A 17,874-nucleotide genomic window follows, 5' to 3' on the forward strand; every position below is an offset into this window, starting at 1 on the left:
TCCCCATGGCATAGTATGGTGAACATATAATTTTGGAAACTCAGCGCCATTTCTTTCTAGCCACACACCTGTGAAGCACATTCATTTGTTGAATAAAAAGGTCAGAATTTAACAGACTCATAGTTTTTAATGAAAATATATTGTTAGTGTTTAGAATAGTTAAGTGAAATGTTAACGACGAGTCATCCAGGTCATGGTTATCCAAGAAAGGTTGAAATCAATGGCAACTGGACTGGCTAAGGTTTCTTGAAGACGTTTCACTTCTCATCTAAGAGGCTTCTTCAGTTGTGGCTGAATGGTAGTTGTTCAATCAGAACTAAATAAGCCTCTCAGATGAGAAGCAAAACCCCTTCAAGAAACTTTAACTAGTGCCGTTGCCCTTGATTTCCACTTTCCTTGGTTAACTGTAATTTATTTAGTTAATACATATAGATTTAGAACATAGAAATTATAATTTAATTTCATGTGAAAAGAATATTTACAATAATCCCATTTCATTAACTTTATAGCAATATAAAGTACTTGTGTTGATTGAGCATGTCTGTGTTCGTCTGTGTTGCTTGAACGTGAATAATCTGGGTTGTTTGAACACAACTGTGTAAGTGGCTACCAAAGCAAAATAATTGTGTGCAACCAATGTCCACTATTCAATTGAGTAAATCCAATGAATTATTTTTTTCAGTGTAGAAACCTCACTAAAAAAGTGACCCTTCAAACGCCTATAAAAAGGTCAGTGAAACATCCCTCATTAATATTAATACAAAATGAAATTTAACTCAGAGTGACACTGACATTCCTTTTGGTGAAACTGAAGTTGTTTGGTGGGTAAAAAAAAAAAAAAAAAAAAAACAAAAAAAAGAGACGCACTTTTGCGCAATGCTTGTGCACCGGAGGAAAGGGGGCACCGGAGCTCCACCCCTTTATAACCGATCTGCAAGGAGGGGCATCCCTCTTGACTAATGACGTCGCTGGCTGGAGGGGGACACACATCCGCAAGACGGGATGACCCAGGTACTAATTTGGATTGACTCGTTTGAAAAGAGAGTAAACCAAATGTGTTCCAGTTGTGTTTTGTTTAGGCTACACAAACAGTCCACTCACTTAACGAGGCTGCCGATGAGTTAAAAGAACTATGACTTATTGTAAATTACATAAGCTGAAAGATTTGATTAATAAAATAGTGTTATATTTTCCAAAACGCGTTTTTACAAGCAGCGGATCACATCCACATGCTGACGCACAGCGTTTGACTCGATAAGGCAACGAACATGTGATAATATATGAAAGCTAACGATGATTTTAGTATTCGAAGCTTCTATAGATTATTTCAACGATTCATCGATGTGTCCTTTAAGAAGTACTTTTGGTTGGCGGCAGAGTCACAGGGTTTTGACGTCATTTTTGGGTTAGGGGTGTACGTCCACATTGTTCCAGAGTTTGCGTGGAGGACCGCACATTTTCCCCATCAAGTTTATTTTTCATAGATTACAACCTTTGCTTGGATTTTAATCTCACACACGTTTCCAGCCCTGTTTTGTCGTACGCACCGTTGATAAATTTGGGCCATTAGGGCAGGGGCCGTCATTTATAATGGATTGACCTCCAGTTACAGGCTTAGCGCTATAGTGCTTTGTAAAATTAGAAATACCTGCAGATTCATTTCAAATGGAGGCAAAGTCGTCTTCTGGGATCTCACAAAGCTCAATTCAGTTCTTCGGACAAATGGAACGACATTTGTCTGAAGGGCAAGGGCTGAGGGGAAGTCACCGAGGGAATATTGACGGACCGATGTCTGTGAAGGTTCTCAGTCATCCAGGTCATAGTTCTCCAAGGAAGGTTTAAGTCAAAGGCAACACCACTTGGTTAAATATACTGGAGGACATTTCGTCTCTCATCCAAGAGACTTCTTCAGTTTTGACTGACTGGTAGGGAAACTCAACCACGGTCTTGTCTGGAGGTAGAGCGGGTTTTCAGTTCTTCTCAAGCTGGCCACTAGATGGCATTACAGGAACATTTTCTGCAACAGCTTTCTCAATTCCATCAAGATTCACCTATAATTCCACTGTGGTTTGGTTGATGTAAAGCTATTATTGGTTGAGCGCTCGCTTGTAGCCATTGCTAAAAACAAATTTAACTCCCCGTTGACAAGTGCAAGTCTCTTGAATGTTCTCTGCAATCAAATTCTGCTCTCTTCTGGCTACCTGCTACAACACGTGAAGCCTGTTGCAAGAAATCTTGGCGTGTTATTCGATAGTAAGTTATGCTTTGAGCATCATGAGCACAAAAAACCCTAAATAGGTTACAGACCTCATGTGCTCGACTCCTAACTAGATTGATTTTAAGATTGTACTCATTACTTTTAAGGGTATTCATGGCTTGGCTCCTTAATATATTTTAGATATTTTAACTCCTTATGAGCCCTCCCGTGGTCTAAGATCTTCTGGCAAGGGCCTCTTGTCTGTTCCTGGAGCCAGACTAAGAACAAAAGGTGACCTAGCATTTGCTGTCAGGGCCCCGAGGCTCCGGAACGACTTGCCTGAGGAAATTAGGCTGGCAGGGTCGGCTTCTTCTTTCAAATCTCTTTTAAAAACTCACTTTTACCGGAGAGCATATCCAGATTTTATCTGAGCTGCCACTCGTTTTACTATTCCTGCCCTACCGTTCTTATCACCTTGTTTGCTTGTCTTATCTTCCTTACTTCCTACTGAACATATTTGTTATACTTTATTGTGATCCTTGTTCTTATATTCTGTATTTTATCCCACTGTATCTTTTACCCACGTGGTTATTTGTTTTTGTATTTTGTGTGTGATTTGTTGTGAAGCACTTCGTACTTTGTTTGATAAGTGCTATATAAATAAAGCTTATTATTATTATTATTATTATATTATTGAATGTTCATTCATAATTTCCGTTCATTAAAATTTCTGACAGTACACAAAGTGTGTATGTGCCAACAAACGTGTGAACATGTCCGTGTATACCGACATCTAACGTAGTGTACAAAGCAGCATTTTTCGACTATATCAGCACCTTCAAAATAAAGATCGGGCTGGCTGAAGAAATCTAAAGCCTTTTGTTCTGCATGTTGAAAAAATAAAAAATAAAAGCATAAATAAATCCAGAATAGAGTCCCTGAATACAGTCCGCATGCTGTCCAACATTAAACCCTGCTGTTTAGGGTTTACGAACATCCATTTCCAGGGAATGTGTAGGTTTTCTTACCAGCAGTTTGGCAGGTTGAGAGTGATGCTCCCTCCTATGTGCTCTCCAAAGCACATATATCCTATGGTGCCGAGGCTGATATAGAGAAAGGTGACAATGCCCATCCCCAAATAAAGAACTGGGATGAAACTCTGTGGCTTCTGCATCTTGTTCTCCAGGGGAAGAACCTGCCAATCCAGAAAGACAAAGACACAGACAGACTGTTGATAGGACAATAGAACAAGATCAATGTATGATTTTTCCCCCCCCCCTCTCCTTACACATTTGAACAACTTTAGAGTCAAGAATTACTTGATAACTTGAGGTTTTCAATTTTAAAATGTCACTTCTTCTGAGGCTGTGATGTCTTACTATGGATGTTATAATGATGGTAAATTTGAGATGACATTTCAGAAAAAGACACAGGCTCTTTTAAACTGCACTCAACATACTGAAAAAGTGTAATGTTCTCCCAGCACTCTGCATATGTTAACTGAAAACCAATGAAAAATGCTTTTCTGATCAGAGCATCTCAAAGCAGTGAAAAACAGCAAGAAATTTTTATTATATATAATTATTATTATTATATTATACACACATTTCTTCTTCTTGTTGACAGTGTCCCTGCCAACTGTCCTGTGTTGTTTAACACTATGTGGTTAAGTAAACCTGGGCAATTAAGTTCCTAACCAACTAACTAACTTTGCTCTTTTCCAAAAGTCTTGAATCTGAACTTGGGAACTCTGAACATAATGTAATATGATCTGTTCTTCAGTTTTCAAAAATCAAGATGCTGTAAACCAGCTCGCTTTTGACACAAAAGCAACATGTATACTTCAAAGTGTAATTTATGTGAGGCTTCAGCCTTCTGTGGTGCATGCTAATGGCCACTTTGGACCACACATGATTATGAAAAACATCTTCATTTGTCAGGGGAAATCTTTTTGTCAACATAGCTTAATAATGCATGAACAGAGTGACAGATGACAAAGCTGCTTCACGTTATTAAGGATAATGGTTTAATATAACATAAGTACTAAATTAGGTATGGTTAAATCTCCTTTATGGATTGAATTAATAATATCCTTACATCCAGGCAAGTTCCGCCCGGATGTAAGTGATGAACATGTATTCATATATAGAATCATGCTATATTAATTTCAGATAACTTGCCATGACATAAGCATCTTAAAAAGAGCTATATGCAACATTCACTGCCACTAAAATGTCCCACTACAGCACCAACACCTCAGACCAAATCAAAACACAGACCGTAGGGCTGTGCGATGTGACGATTTCCATCGCTCGACAATAGAAAAAAGGAGTATCGTTTACAATTATGCTCTTTTATTTCGTTGTGTCGCAAATTCCACATTTTACCGTAATATTTTGGTGAAGGAACGGCGTTTTGCATCGCGGTGAAGTCAGTTTTACTTTGGAATTATTACTTAAAACTAATATCCAGCTTGAAACTAACTTCACCGCGGTCCGTTCTTCCACACGTGCCGGTGTTGCAGGGAAGAAATTTGAAACTAGTCTTTAGTCTTTCCTCTGACAAACAAAAACAAACCAACTGGTTTAGCTGAAATCAATTCTTAATTCCCCGAGTTGCATGAGAAAAGCAACACTTCACAGAGAGACTCACTAGCTACCAAAACAAAGAACAGAGAAGCTTGGATGTGGCGTGATGTCATTCTCTGCTCAGGACGCCATTACACTACTACACACTCACATACAGAATATTAAAAAAAAAAAAATCATCAGCTCAACAAGTTTAAAAAAGGTCACCTAACCCTGCCTCTTGCTGCCATCTCTAGCTGCTTGGCAAGATGAAGCCTATCAGCAAAGGAAAAATGTAGAGCCTACACCGCAGCTTCGCCTCCTTTGACCTGAGATGCTCCATGTGTGATGTACACCAAGCCTGCCTGCTCCATTTGCATAATGAAATCAGATCCTAATGTGCACATAATGGAGATAACACTGCTCATAATACCAGATGTAAATGAAAAGACCCTTGATCAGATGTCATAATCAAGATAATGTATACACATCCACATTTCATGTTAATACCAGATGTAATTGGGCTTGAACTGTTTAGATGTTAATGTGTTTTGCCCTTTCTTCAGCTTCGTCTAGTTATCACCAGTTAGTCACGTACCACTCCGATCCCTTCGAAGGCAAAGATGGCTGTCCCAAAGAAGAGAGGGTAGTCTTTTGCTCTGCCGACTTCAGGTAGGTTGATGGGGTATGTGATGTTCTGGAGAAAAAAAAAAAGGAAGCGTGAATTAAACATCGACACTACATTCTGCGAGAATCATTTCATTTGAGATTAAAATCCAAGGCTTTGCTGAACGTTGACGTCCCACTGGATGATTTGTAATTATACAAATATCAGACTACTACATCTGCTCACATCTGCAGTCTAGCAGTCCATTTAGATAATTAGTAATCAAATTAAGTAATATCACTTTGTGCCAAGAGGACACCACTCCTTGGTCTTGTTGGACTCGTTCGTTGGCCAATTAGGGTCTTTGATAAGTACCTGTGAAATATGCAGGTTAATATAAAAGGGAACAGGGAGAATAAAAGACAAAGTAGGCGATTAAACTCCACAATGTAGGACGATCCTGTGTTCGTGGCAGGTCCCCCAGTTCATGATCAAATGCTGGGGAAGGATCAGTTGAGTCAACTGCTGGCAATGTCTTTGCTGCGATGAGGAAACCTTATAATTTCCCTTTGTATGGGCATATTTATATTTCTCTTAAATTGAAGGTCACCTGGATGAGCCAAAACCTCAAAAAAAAACAAAAAAAAAAACACATGATATGGAGTCATTAAAAATGAAATTGGAGCAAGCATATAAAAGAACCACATTAATATTATCATTCATTCTGGAGTTAAAAGCAGAACTAAAATATCGAAAGGGCACCAAATCAAACCAACCAGCAAAAAGAAAGCGATTTCAGAAACTTTAGACTTTCAATGCTTATGGCCTTGATGATCTAGCTTTCACAAAATTCCCTGCTCAGTTGATTCATCAGCCACAGCTGCACCTTACCGGCCACATATATCTCTTCGTGCTGAATATGGGTATATATAGGTTTTCTGATGCAAGAAATTGCTTTTTTTTCAAGGCAAGGCCGTATCTCTGGGAACACAACTGCTATATATCTGTAAAGGGCAGAAGCTGCATGTTGAAATCCTCTATAACTGGGAAAACAGGTAATCTGGAGGCGCTGTCAATACCAGTTGCCCTGTTATTCATAACAGCCAAGTGACCTAATCAGTAGAGTAGAAACAAAGAGACAAAGAATCACATTAGAGCATTGCTTCAGATACAATTTAAAACCATATCCCATCAGGTTTCTGCAGGACAAACCTTACTTTTTGGCTCATCAGTATGTTTTCTTTTAAAGGGTGTGTTTTAAATGCGGACATGTGTATGACAAAAAGACAGACGAGGAAAAGTATCACTTTGGCGGCAGGACAACAAATAATCCTCACTACTCTGTCCGTTGATGTATGCAAATCAAATAAAAATCAAATGCATAAAAAGCTTTACTTAAAGTGAAACTGAAAATAAATAAAAAACTGATGTCCTGTGGCTGAAAAGTAGGATATTTGTAATACTTTCACAGTGCCTGCTCTGTAGTTTAATTAGTAGGAGCAACAATTAAAACCACACATCACTTAAATTTCAAGTCATATTATTAGGCACATTATATTATTGTAAATTACTTTGCATATATAATAACTATAATAACTTTTTTTGCCTTATACAGCTCTTATATATAATTGCATGTTTATAATATGTGTGTATGGTGTCATGGCCAAAAATGTTATCACAATAAAACATTTTTACATCATTCAATAATTATCATGAATAACGTCCAATAACTATTTCTTTCAAGTTTAAAGGCTGAGTGAAAGTTGAAGAAACCAGGTGGTTAATTGTGGTTTTAAAAAAACTTTTCTTTATGGTCCGAACATGACAAACACTTGATGCCAAACAGTGTGTCACTTAACAAATATGGAGGTAGAACATTCAAAAACAATTCATTTTTTAATATGCATGAGTAAAATTCAGTCCCTTTTCCTCAACAAAAGAAATATCTTAATAGAAAAACGAAGTGCTAATTTGTTCATGATTCAAATTAAATCAAACATTTGTTGAACATTTGTTATATTGTTATTGTGGAAAATATTGCGATAATTATCATATTGTTTTACTGCCAAGCCCTACTTTCAGCCATTATATATTTTTCTGATTAGGAAAATGCTTAGTTGTTAAAAAAAAAAAATATAATAAAAAATCAAAACAGGAGAATAAATATATTTTGATCCAGATTAGAGTAAATATTTTTCAGCAAAACAGATTCATAATGATATAAATGTAGTCAGTTACAAGAGAGGCACAAACTGGGGCTAAAATATTATACGGTGAAATGCCCACCTAAATGTAAACGTGGAATCCTGGAGTACTCGTACTATTGAAGTGCCTGTAGAGTGGATGCATTACTTGGTTTCTTGCCGTATTTAATAACCTACTGTTAGAAATCTGCATTACTGTGTGCACTTAAACAAAATCAAGGTGAAAACGGCAGAGCTGAGAATCAGCACAGAGGTCAGAAAGTCGTCGCTGAATTAATGATGGTTTAACAAAACCGATCAGAGAGAGAGGCGAGATAACTCTAGTGTTTACCGTGAGCGAGTAGAAGTAGATGAGGATCAAGCTGGCGGTCATGACGAGGTTTGCGACCAGAGAGAGGGGAGCCAGGTACTTCAGGTTGGGGGTGAAAACCAGCAGGATGAAGAAAGGCAGGAAGCAGAGCATGTAGAGACGCGAGTCGAAGCTCGGCACCAGGATCTGGGTCTGGTTGGTGTAGTTCATTTGGCAGCTGAAGGTGGTGGCGTTGGCTGCTTCTACCACCTGGTAAAGCAGGGGTGGAGGGGAGCACAAACAATTTAGTCGGGTTATAAATGAGAAAAGGAAGGAAAATCTTACACCGCTTATTTTTTCTGACCTACAGTCAAAAACACCAAGTAATTACTTTAACTTACTATAATATAAACACATAGAAGAACAGACAAGTTATCCTCAGCAAACGCTTTGTGTGTTTACTGAAGATATCAAGTTTCTATCGAAGTTCTTATCATTCAACTAAGCATTTCAAGAACACTAATTAGTTCACAGCATTACAAACAGGTTTGGAAGAAGAACAAGACAGTGAACAAACTCCCAAAAGAGTTTGGCTGTTTTGATGAAATGTACTCAGCATTCTGCCTGGTAAGGTTGATGCGACGGCTGTGGAAAGGAAACCACTTTAGTAGACAGACACCGCCATCTAGTGTTAAGAAACTGTACTACACAAATAAACTCTAACCAGGACCACACGTTGCTGTAATGGGCAGAATTTAGGGACCAAATACAATGCAGAAAGTGTTTCAAAGTTGTTTACAATGACAACTGCCCAGTGTGCTTTATGCATTATGCAAATACACACAATGCAAACTACACTGTACTCCGCGCACACACCACAATGGTTTAAAATGCAGGTGCTTGTCTTAAATCACAGGTCAGAAGTTTCTCTTTTAGGCATTTAATAAGTGTGACTTTCAGTGAGGTTAACAGTTAAGTTCCCAGATCTCCAACTCCAACCATAATATGAAGATAAGAATAACCCTTGGGTGAAATACAATTCTTTCACTCTATTATTTTCAACACACATAGGACTGAAATACACAGAACCCATACACATGCAGTTACTGGGGAGAGATGTTAAGAGTGATGCGGCTGCCACGTACAGGCGCCTCGAGCAGTTTGGGGTTCGTTGGCGTCAATAAATGGTAATAAAAAGTCAACAGTCAAAGGTCACAAGAATCTGATAACACAACAGCCATTTAGAGAAACTCTTGGGTGTCATGAAGTCAAAACTTCCATGAGATTTGTATCAAACTTTCATCAAACATTAGTCAATTATATAAACATCTTTCAGTGGTGTCTTCTGAATATCTGAGTTTTTTAGTTGCAGAAACTCTAGATTTTAAACACGAGAATTTAAAAATATCATAAATCAGAAGCTTGACAAAGTTGACTTTATACAAATTTTCTTATACATATTTACTTATTGAAGATTTTGTAATAACAAACTAGAATAAAGTTCCTAAATCCTCTGTATTTGGGTTTGTTTCTATTTCCATCTAATGTCGTAGAATTGTATTTGTAGCGTTACCAGTGCATGCTGTTGCATTTTCAACAATTATTAGTTGTTTTTTGTGTTTATTCAAACTTATTCTATTAAAGCTGGTGCATGTAAATCCCATCTCCCGGCTGTTACGGAAATCAATCTTGTGACGTAGGTGTAAACTTTGAGCATACACTGAAAACTGAAACTAAGTGAGTCCATGCACACACAGCACATGGGCACTTACATAACTATGGTAACTGCCATAAACAAAAGCATAACAATGGCAATCCTGACAGGTATTTCATAATCACATCATTAGTTGTAAGTACACGGTCTCCTCTAGCATCCCCCCCCCCCATTTCAAGTTTAGGAAAACTGTCAAGTTAATGCCTTGAAAGTGACGAGTGAATGTGTGATCAGGACCTGCTTGATATTGTCACTGAGGAAGACGAAGTAGACGCAGCAGAAGCCCAGCTGGGTGATGATTAGAAACAAGTTCACCGTCTGTCTGAGAGAGCGAGAGAGAGAGAGAGGTCAGGCAAAGGGTAAAAATGCTTATACAGTAAATATCAGGTCATGCTTATACAGTAAATACTGAGCCTGGGATAGCACTATGCACTCATGAATTAGGTTCATGATGTCATGGTCCGGCTGTACCCTTCTCTCATGTTTTTTTGTTTTCCTGTTCATGTCTCTCTTGCCTGTGCTCGTCTGTGTGGGAGTGGCGTTCTACTTCTGTGCCACGGCCAACCGCCTCTACATACCTGCAACTCATTCCACTAATCGAGACTCTGCAGTATTTCTACCCCGGCTCTTCACCAGATTGTTCCGTTTTGTATGTCCGTGTGATAATTACGTCACGGCCAAGTCTTCATGTATTTTTGGACTTCTGGCTCATTTTGTGTTTCCCCTGTGTTCAGGTTCACTCCACTGCTGCGTTTTACCTGCCTCACTCACTGCAACACCAGACCAGCGACTAACCTCCCGGATCTGCCCAAGCTGCCTGCCTTGCTCTCTGCCACACAGTGAATTAATTCAACCATGTTTTCACAATAAAACTGTGTTTAAACTGCAATTAACAACTGTTGAGTTTTGCATTTGGGTCCAGATTTGTGTGTCTCGTCAGAGCCTTTACATTTGGCTATATTCATGGCAACGCTTCATTTTATGGATCTGTATATTTCTGAATAATTTTCTATAAAACGTTCTCCAAAAAAAATTGTTATTTGGCACAAGTTATATAAAAGTGACTAACCCTGGACTCACGCAGGCGGCCTGCGCTGCGCTTCATGTCTGCGCCGCTGTTTTGATCCGTCCTCTGCCCGGCGTCAACTCACGCTGGAAGTGTTTCAGCAGCGGAGCGTCTAGCCTGCCCCATGTTGTCTGCTTGTTAATTTGTCCTATTTTGTGCTTAAGCCAATCAATAACAGCTTGCTATAAACCGGTTTTGTTTCATTCTCTGCGCGGCTTCATGTCCCACGTGGAGTATTTCAGAACCAAAGTGTTTTGCCTGAATGATTTTGTTGACATGCTCAGATTTCTTTGGATTTGGTCAGTTGTCCTTGTGCTATTTTCTCTATGCAGTTTCTGTGTCATGTACATCACTGAATACAGTTTTTTTTATTTTGTGTAAAAAGCAAAAACAGATCAGCCCTATGAAACTGAACTGTATGGGGGCGACATGAATGAAACACGAGAACTGATTTTAGCCAACTCTTTTCTAATGGTAACCTCTAAAGTTAGCAGGTAAAACATTGTTCTTACTTTCCCAACTGTGAATGTCTCCTCAGCCATGAAACGTTTTCCATCCCATACTGCACAGCCTCCCCGTAGGTCAGAGACGGCCTGTTTATCCTGGACGGGGAAACAAATTCACACAAGTGTCACTAAATTCGTCTGTTTGGATACAATTCTCTCTTTGGGGAATATACAGTACCTCTGAACACAGATCTCATTCTGCATTACTATTTAGATATTATGTATGTTTTCAATGGCTATTTATTCACAGAGGGGGTTGTTTGTTTATTTGTTTTCCCTTTTTCAGCACCATCACGCATCTTAGTAACACAGTTATGGAAATTCTCACATATTTGAGGCTGCCTAGTAAAAAGCAGAATAAACACAAAAATGAGAATTTAAATATGTCCTTTGCAGTGAAGTAAGATCAGATAAGATGACATTATGAAACGATAAGTTTTTCTTTTAAAAAGGAGGAAGTGATGACTGACTCTGCAATAGAGACACCTCAAAAACAGGAAGAGCAGCATTTTTCCCCATGAGCATTTCTTCCCTATATTTCTCAGATTGATATGCGACTTTGTTTCGTAGAATCTATATCTGAGGCTTGCTGTAGAAGCTCGTCATTCATGCTCTCTATCCGCTTTTAATCCTCTTTAGCGTGGCAGGGTGCATGTCCCCTGCATGAACAGGGCAAAGGGCGGGAGACACAGTGGACGGGCGGGTTGGCAGCACCAACTGCAACACACACAAACTAATGGACATTTGATAAGTTAAAGTGTGTTAATCACCTCAGCTGTCACACACCAACAGCTGTAAAACAGATAACGGGTCATTCCTGGGGTTTTACTCCCTCATTTGTTCAGTTACACAATCTAATGCAGCACTACGCTTCTGATTGGTGGAGCTGATCACAGGTCAGTTACATTATGTCTGGTGTGTGGATCTGACAAAAGCCTCAAGTGTGTGTACACTCCAAAACTCTGTGCTCATATGCCGTTGATTACACAGCAGAAAAAGGTTGGAGAGACACACTTAAATAGAGTGTAATCTTTCAGCCGGCGACAAAAAAAAAAAAAACAAGTCGCTGTTTGCAAAGTGGACAGCAAAGTAAATAAAGGACAATGAGGAAGAGTAAAAGCTGTGGTTTCACAGCACATACAGCGTCAGATTATTTGGCACAAACAAGCCAGAGCAGACTTGCTGCGAGAGAATGGAGGTAGAGACAAGAAATTATCTTCAGGCTGCGTTTTGGAAACAAACAATTGCAACTGCATCTACAGGTGAAGAATTATTAAAGTAAACACAGTGGACCTGATTTATCTCAACCTGTCTTTTCTCCGTCTAGTTTAGTAAGAAAACATTCAACATTATTCTACATTTCCCAAAAACACTTTACCCACAATACCTTACTTAAGGCAACAACGTTGTGGCTGCATTTCCTTGTGGTGTATTAATACTTGGTATTTGCTTTGTCAGGAGGAGCTGACATTTTATGCAACTGACTGATTTCAGAGAGCTGGAATGTCAATATCTGTTATTTAACTCCATTTTAGCTGCTGGAAGTAATTTACCATGACAGAAATCCAGTGCAGACAGTGGTTTTGAAGGTACTTACTTTACACTGAGGTGGTGGGAACATTTCACCAGCAGCCTCATACAGTGGACTGCTATAACACCCATACACAGCAGGCTGATGGGCCCGAGCTGGGGGGGGGAGAGAGAGAGAGAATCAGATGATTCATTTATTTAATCTTCGCATCTTCACATGATTATTTGAGCCCAATATCAAATCAAAAGATTAAATGACACATTTCATGTTGTTGCAAGTTTACAATGCAATAATAAAACATGCTGTTAAGTATGAATGTGTCCTGTGGGCTGAACTGAAGAGAGTTCAGTGTAATTAAAGACACATGTGTGTCAAAATAACTACATTAATAATTAGTGAATGACTAAGAAGGCCTAAGAAGCTGCTGTCTAAAGCTGCAAGGCTTTGTGGATTAAGGGATCAAAAGAAAGCAAATCTGCAAGTTTTTCTTAATCTAATTCTTCAAATCAAAAAATTTGCCAAAACTATAATACTTCTTGGTTTTAAGTGATGATAAACTGAAAATTATAGGGCTCTGGACTTCTCTAGAATATTGTGATGGGGAGTTCTTTAATGTTTTAAGCTTAATAATTAATACATTTATAGTCAAGAGAGGAAAAACAATTGGCAGTAGGCAGCAAGGATAATTGTTAGCTGCAGCCACGCCCTTATCTCAGCCATTGCAGTAAAATTTTTACATTTACATATTTTTGTTATCACTTTTCTTTCACAATCTACACGATCAGTCAAATGCAATTAAAATGAATTACTTTAGCACCGGCCTTCACTGCATCAGTATCACATCAGCCCTCATCTACTGTTACCAGCTTAGTAAGCAGTACAACAGGGACAGTGGAAGCTTAATCACGAAGGTCAACATAATGGCTTTTGTCTTTTCATTTTCGAACACAGCGAGAATCATTTTTATCTCGTCATGCAACTAATCCAACCACAATGTTTCACTTTGGTACAACATGTAAATGTTTTCACACCGCATGACAGAAGTACCAGAGAAACATTTTTATTCAGACACCAAAAACTACTGCCGTTAATTAAAGTGCATTTTCTTTTTTCTTCAACTTTGTCCTTTTTTTAGGTTGACACATTATTTATTCATTCATGAATACAATTCCCCTGTTGTTGCTCGCCCCTGCTCACGAGTGCTTTACCAGACAACAAATAAAAAAGGTGACAAAATGGTAACTGTACATTCTTCATCTTATTCAGACTGCAACACCCGCCTGACCACAACCGTATCGCGCAAAGAATATCTGACACAAACAGAGCAGAATCTAATTTTGTGTCTCCAGACCTGTCATGAGACCTGGCGTGATCAGATAATAAAATAATCAGCATGCTTACCACCAGGCCTGCATTCTTGACAGCCAGAGGCAGCCCCAGCAGCCCCGTACCGATGTTCCCTTTCAACAGGTGGATAAGAGTCTGACAAAAACTGAACAAGGAAAAAACAACAAGTTACATCTGCATTAAAACAAGGACAACAACATTTCTTATTACATTTACAAACCATTTAGAATAAAACTGACTGTGGAGTGCTCATCAGATTTTTACAACACTTACGAGGTTCCCGTCCGTTCTCCAATTCTCTCGTAGTTACGTTGGGGTCTGGAGGGTCCAGGCGGAGAGGGACAAAGCGCATCCATCTCTGAGGGATTTTGGTCAGAGAAGAAAGAACCTGAGGTGAAGGAGAGAGGAGAGTTAAAAGTGAGAATAAGTAAGTGAGGACCCTGTGTTGAACGCCACTGCACACTGAAGGGCTCCAAGACGGAGATTTTCTAAGTAATAACATTATCAAGGAGTGGATTTGGATGTAAAGTTAAAGCTACTTTCAGTTGGCTATTTTACGTGTTTTTCAGTAGGAATATACACAAGACTATTGTAGGAAGGGCTGGGCAATATGGCCTATAAAATACACTGCAAGATACTATATATCTCAATATACAATATAGTCAATTTGCTCTGCAGTGAAAACAACAGGTAGCTTCAATAATGCCAAGTGTGTTATATTTCAGTGCAAACAGGACACAAGATAAAGTTGAGCAAACAAAGGTAACTTTAATAACTTACTGGAGGTGGTAACAGAAGCAGACAGGATAACACAAAATAACTAAAAAACGTGGCTGAGGAGTCCAGGTAAAAACAAGCTGAGTGCAACAAACAAAAGAGCAAAGCAGGAACACGGAGAGAAACACAGGACTGCAACAACGGACACAGATAACCTGAGAACTGGAAGAGGGGAAACACCCAGGCTAAGTACACAAAGACCTGGTTAACTAATGAGGTTGGTTAAACAGGTTGCACAGAAAAAAGGCGGGAGAAAGAAAAGGGCTGGGGGTAAGGTAACCAAAAAAGACACATGAGGAAAGACAAAATAAAACAAAAAAAGAAAGTCAAAGTGAGCAAGAACGTCAGTGAGTTTGGGAATGGTCGTATTTTATGATTAGGACGTCTTGTTTTACTGCAGAGCAAAGTGACACGGCACTCGCCAACCTCAACACAGGGAACGACGCCTGTAACCGTGATAACTGTACACACCAAAAGGATGACAGAGTGAGGATTTCTGGCACAACTACCGCTAAGTGCAAGATGCATGGAGAAGGGAAACATGTCTGAAGAGGTCAAAACTCCAGTAAACACTTGTGGTATAAGAAACAACATGGTTATAAGACCACGTTTCTTTCTTGTGTCCTTCATTAGGGCCTTATAGAGAGCCTAAGTCCCTCCCCTTGGTGGATCACCATGGGACCTTACTTCGGAAAAAATACATATGGTAGTCGATGCCAAGAGACAACAAATTTTCTGATCCCGAATTGTGCCCTGAATTACACGTAAAATATATATTTGAAAGTCAAGAAAGTCGCAGTTTGATGTTAAACTGTTGACATCAGATTTGATTGGAATATAATGAAAAAGTACAGGCACTGATTGACCATAAAAACAAACAGCTTCTTTTGTGGGGGAGTTTAATGAAGAGACACGCGATAAAAGATCATTACAAATTTAATAAACACACTGGATAGCCAGCATCAACCAAAGTTAGCGACAGTTTCCCAGAAGCAGGCGTGCATGCGCAGGTTTGTTTGGGTCAATGAGAACACGCTGGAAGACAGCGCTGCGGAGATTTTTGTGTTGCAGTCAATCTAAAGTCCGGTCGTATTTTAGTTTTTGTGAGGGAGTCTTGAATGAAGAAAATGACCTTGTAGCGAACGCAGGGCGAGTTAACTTTTAGCTTTGGTTTGTCTCTCTGACTTGCTAACAGCTTGTAAACTGATGCTCTCAGTGTTAGCTGCGCTTGTAAAGACGCTACATGTTGTTCTGCTGCTGTATGCACATGATAACACGTTACGCAGTTTACTTAACCAACCAGCATCTCTTGTTCATTTTAAAAATCAAGCAGCTATCAAATTAATTGTAAAAGTGTGAGAACAGGAGAAACGCTTCAGACTCCTCTGTATTTATTGTCAGTTGTTGGGCTCATTGCAACTACTATCACTGTCTTCTAGAGATTTGTTTGCTTTCATGTGTGCAAGTTGTCATTGCATTACCTATAGAATATAAAATATAATATCTTGATAATGTTAGATGGTTTTCATACGTTTACAAAAAGGTATTGGCTGTTATATTAACGTTTATGCAAACAAAATGGCATTTTTATTTGTAGTGTTCGATATAAAACTCAATGCTGTGATAATACTGATAACCGTGATAATTTTGGTCACTATAAAATCGTGATTTGACATTTCATCCCTAGTAGATAGCATTACCGCTCTAACATGTTGGTGACATATAGTGAGCGAGACGAGAGATGTTGTTCACTGAACGGTTTTCACACAAAACGAAATGTTACTTTATTGTTTTACGTTACGTTTTCGTTTTGTTGTACAAGATTACGTTTTAAATTGAAAAAACATCACGTGTTTAATTCAGGGCACTTTAGTCTCTCGTGACTGAAGTAGAGAGGAACTATGCATATTTACTGCATATTTTAGTGGAGGTGGGAAGAAGAGAAAAGTATTTGTTGCTGCATCAGCAGGCAGAATGTTTACTCACTAATACTGGAGTGAAACTGAGGCCCATCTTTTAATCTCACAGCCTTAAAAAAAAAAAAAAAAAAAAAAAAAAAAACTCTTTGGCATGAATGTTGGCCCCTCTGGACTACTACACAACAAGAATTCTTTTCAAGCATCCGGGTTCAATTTAGTTCAGTAGAGCTTGTATTTCAATGCACCGTGCAATCACTATTTTCAAAAATCTGAATGACAGAATAGAAATAAAATATAAATCATTTAAAAAGATGGCTGCATTTCATTTCAAGAATTTTCTCTTGGAGTTGCTCTAAGGAGAAGAGATATTTTAGTTATTTTACTTCACGGAGTAAATAAATCATAAATACTGTACTTTTCTCACGACATGTTGAACATTTCATTTGTTGTTGTGACCTCCTGCCAAACAAGACACCAGCTGTGCCAAAAAAAATGAAAGCTGCTTTGATGATTCAGCGTCTACTTGCCAACTGGCATTACATATAATCCCACCGCGTCCATGTATCCACTTTATATTTATACTGCATTTCCCATACCCAGAGTACAGTCTTTCATGTTTTTAAACACCATGTTAAAAACAGCGCACTTCATTTTCATACCTTCACCACGGACGTCTACGTCGCTGGAGGCCATCATGTTAGGTCAAGTGGACGGCTGGGTGTCGTCTCTCCCAGCCTCACAGATCCTAATGCTGGGAGGTCAGGGAGCCCTGCATTTACAGCTACCCGCTGCAAAACACAGAGAGCAATTCAGTAATGGATTTGATGACTATAAATCCATTATGAACTTCACACTGAAAGGAAGTTACAGTGACAGATCAGTGACCTTCAATTAATATTTGCAAATTAAACATTCAAAGTCAATTGGACTCTCTATAGTGGAGAAGCATGTTGGCATTTTTTGCTCGAAAACTAATTACTTTTCTGTCAACTGACTAATCACTTAATAAAAGCAGCTCTAATCATGATATGGTAAATCAATCAATTTTAAAACTGTTAATGGATTAAACAACAAACAGTAAATCCATCAAATGAAATACCGGACAACTAAAGACTTCTCACATTGTTGCAAACATTTTTAAAATAACGGT

General features: G+C 38.8%; 1 protein-coding gene across 2 annotated transcripts in view; it reads right to left on the reverse strand.

Annotated features, from left to right (window-relative positions):
• Positions 1-17,874, reverse strand: part of slc36a1 (solute carrier family 36 member 1) — a 48,206-nt gene that overhangs the window by 26,796 nt on the left and 3,536 nt on the right. For both annotated transcript variants that reach the window (XM_046030384.1, XM_046030385.1), the window contains exons 2-10: positions 17,384-17,512; positions 14,302-14,416; positions 14,083-14,173; positions 12,748-12,836; positions 11,157-11,246; positions 9,816-9,900; positions 7,907-8,134; positions 5,363-5,461; positions 3,226-3,392 (exon numbers count right to left, since the gene is read on the reverse strand). In XM_046030384.1, coding sequence (XP_045886340.1) covers positions 3,226-3,392; positions 5,363-5,461; positions 7,907-8,134; positions 9,816-9,900; positions 11,157-11,246; positions 12,748-12,836; positions 14,083-14,173; positions 14,302-14,416; positions 17,384-17,420 — 1,001 coding nt within the window. In that variant the 5' untranslated portion in view covers positions 17,421-17,512. The remainder of the gene's footprint in view (positions 1-3,225; positions 3,393-5,362; positions 5,462-7,906; positions 8,135-9,815; positions 9,901-11,156; positions 11,247-12,747; positions 12,837-14,082; positions 14,174-14,301; positions 14,417-17,383; positions 17,513-17,874) is intronic.

The sequence above is a fragment of the Micropterus dolomieu genome, linkage group LG19, assembly GCF_021292245.1.
Source record: "Micropterus dolomieu isolate WLL.071019.BEF.003 ecotype Adirondacks linkage group LG19, ASM2129224v1, whole genome shotgun sequence".
Classification (NCBI taxonomy): domain Eukaryota; kingdom Metazoa; phylum Chordata; class Actinopteri; order Centrarchiformes; family Centrarchidae; genus Micropterus; species Micropterus dolomieu.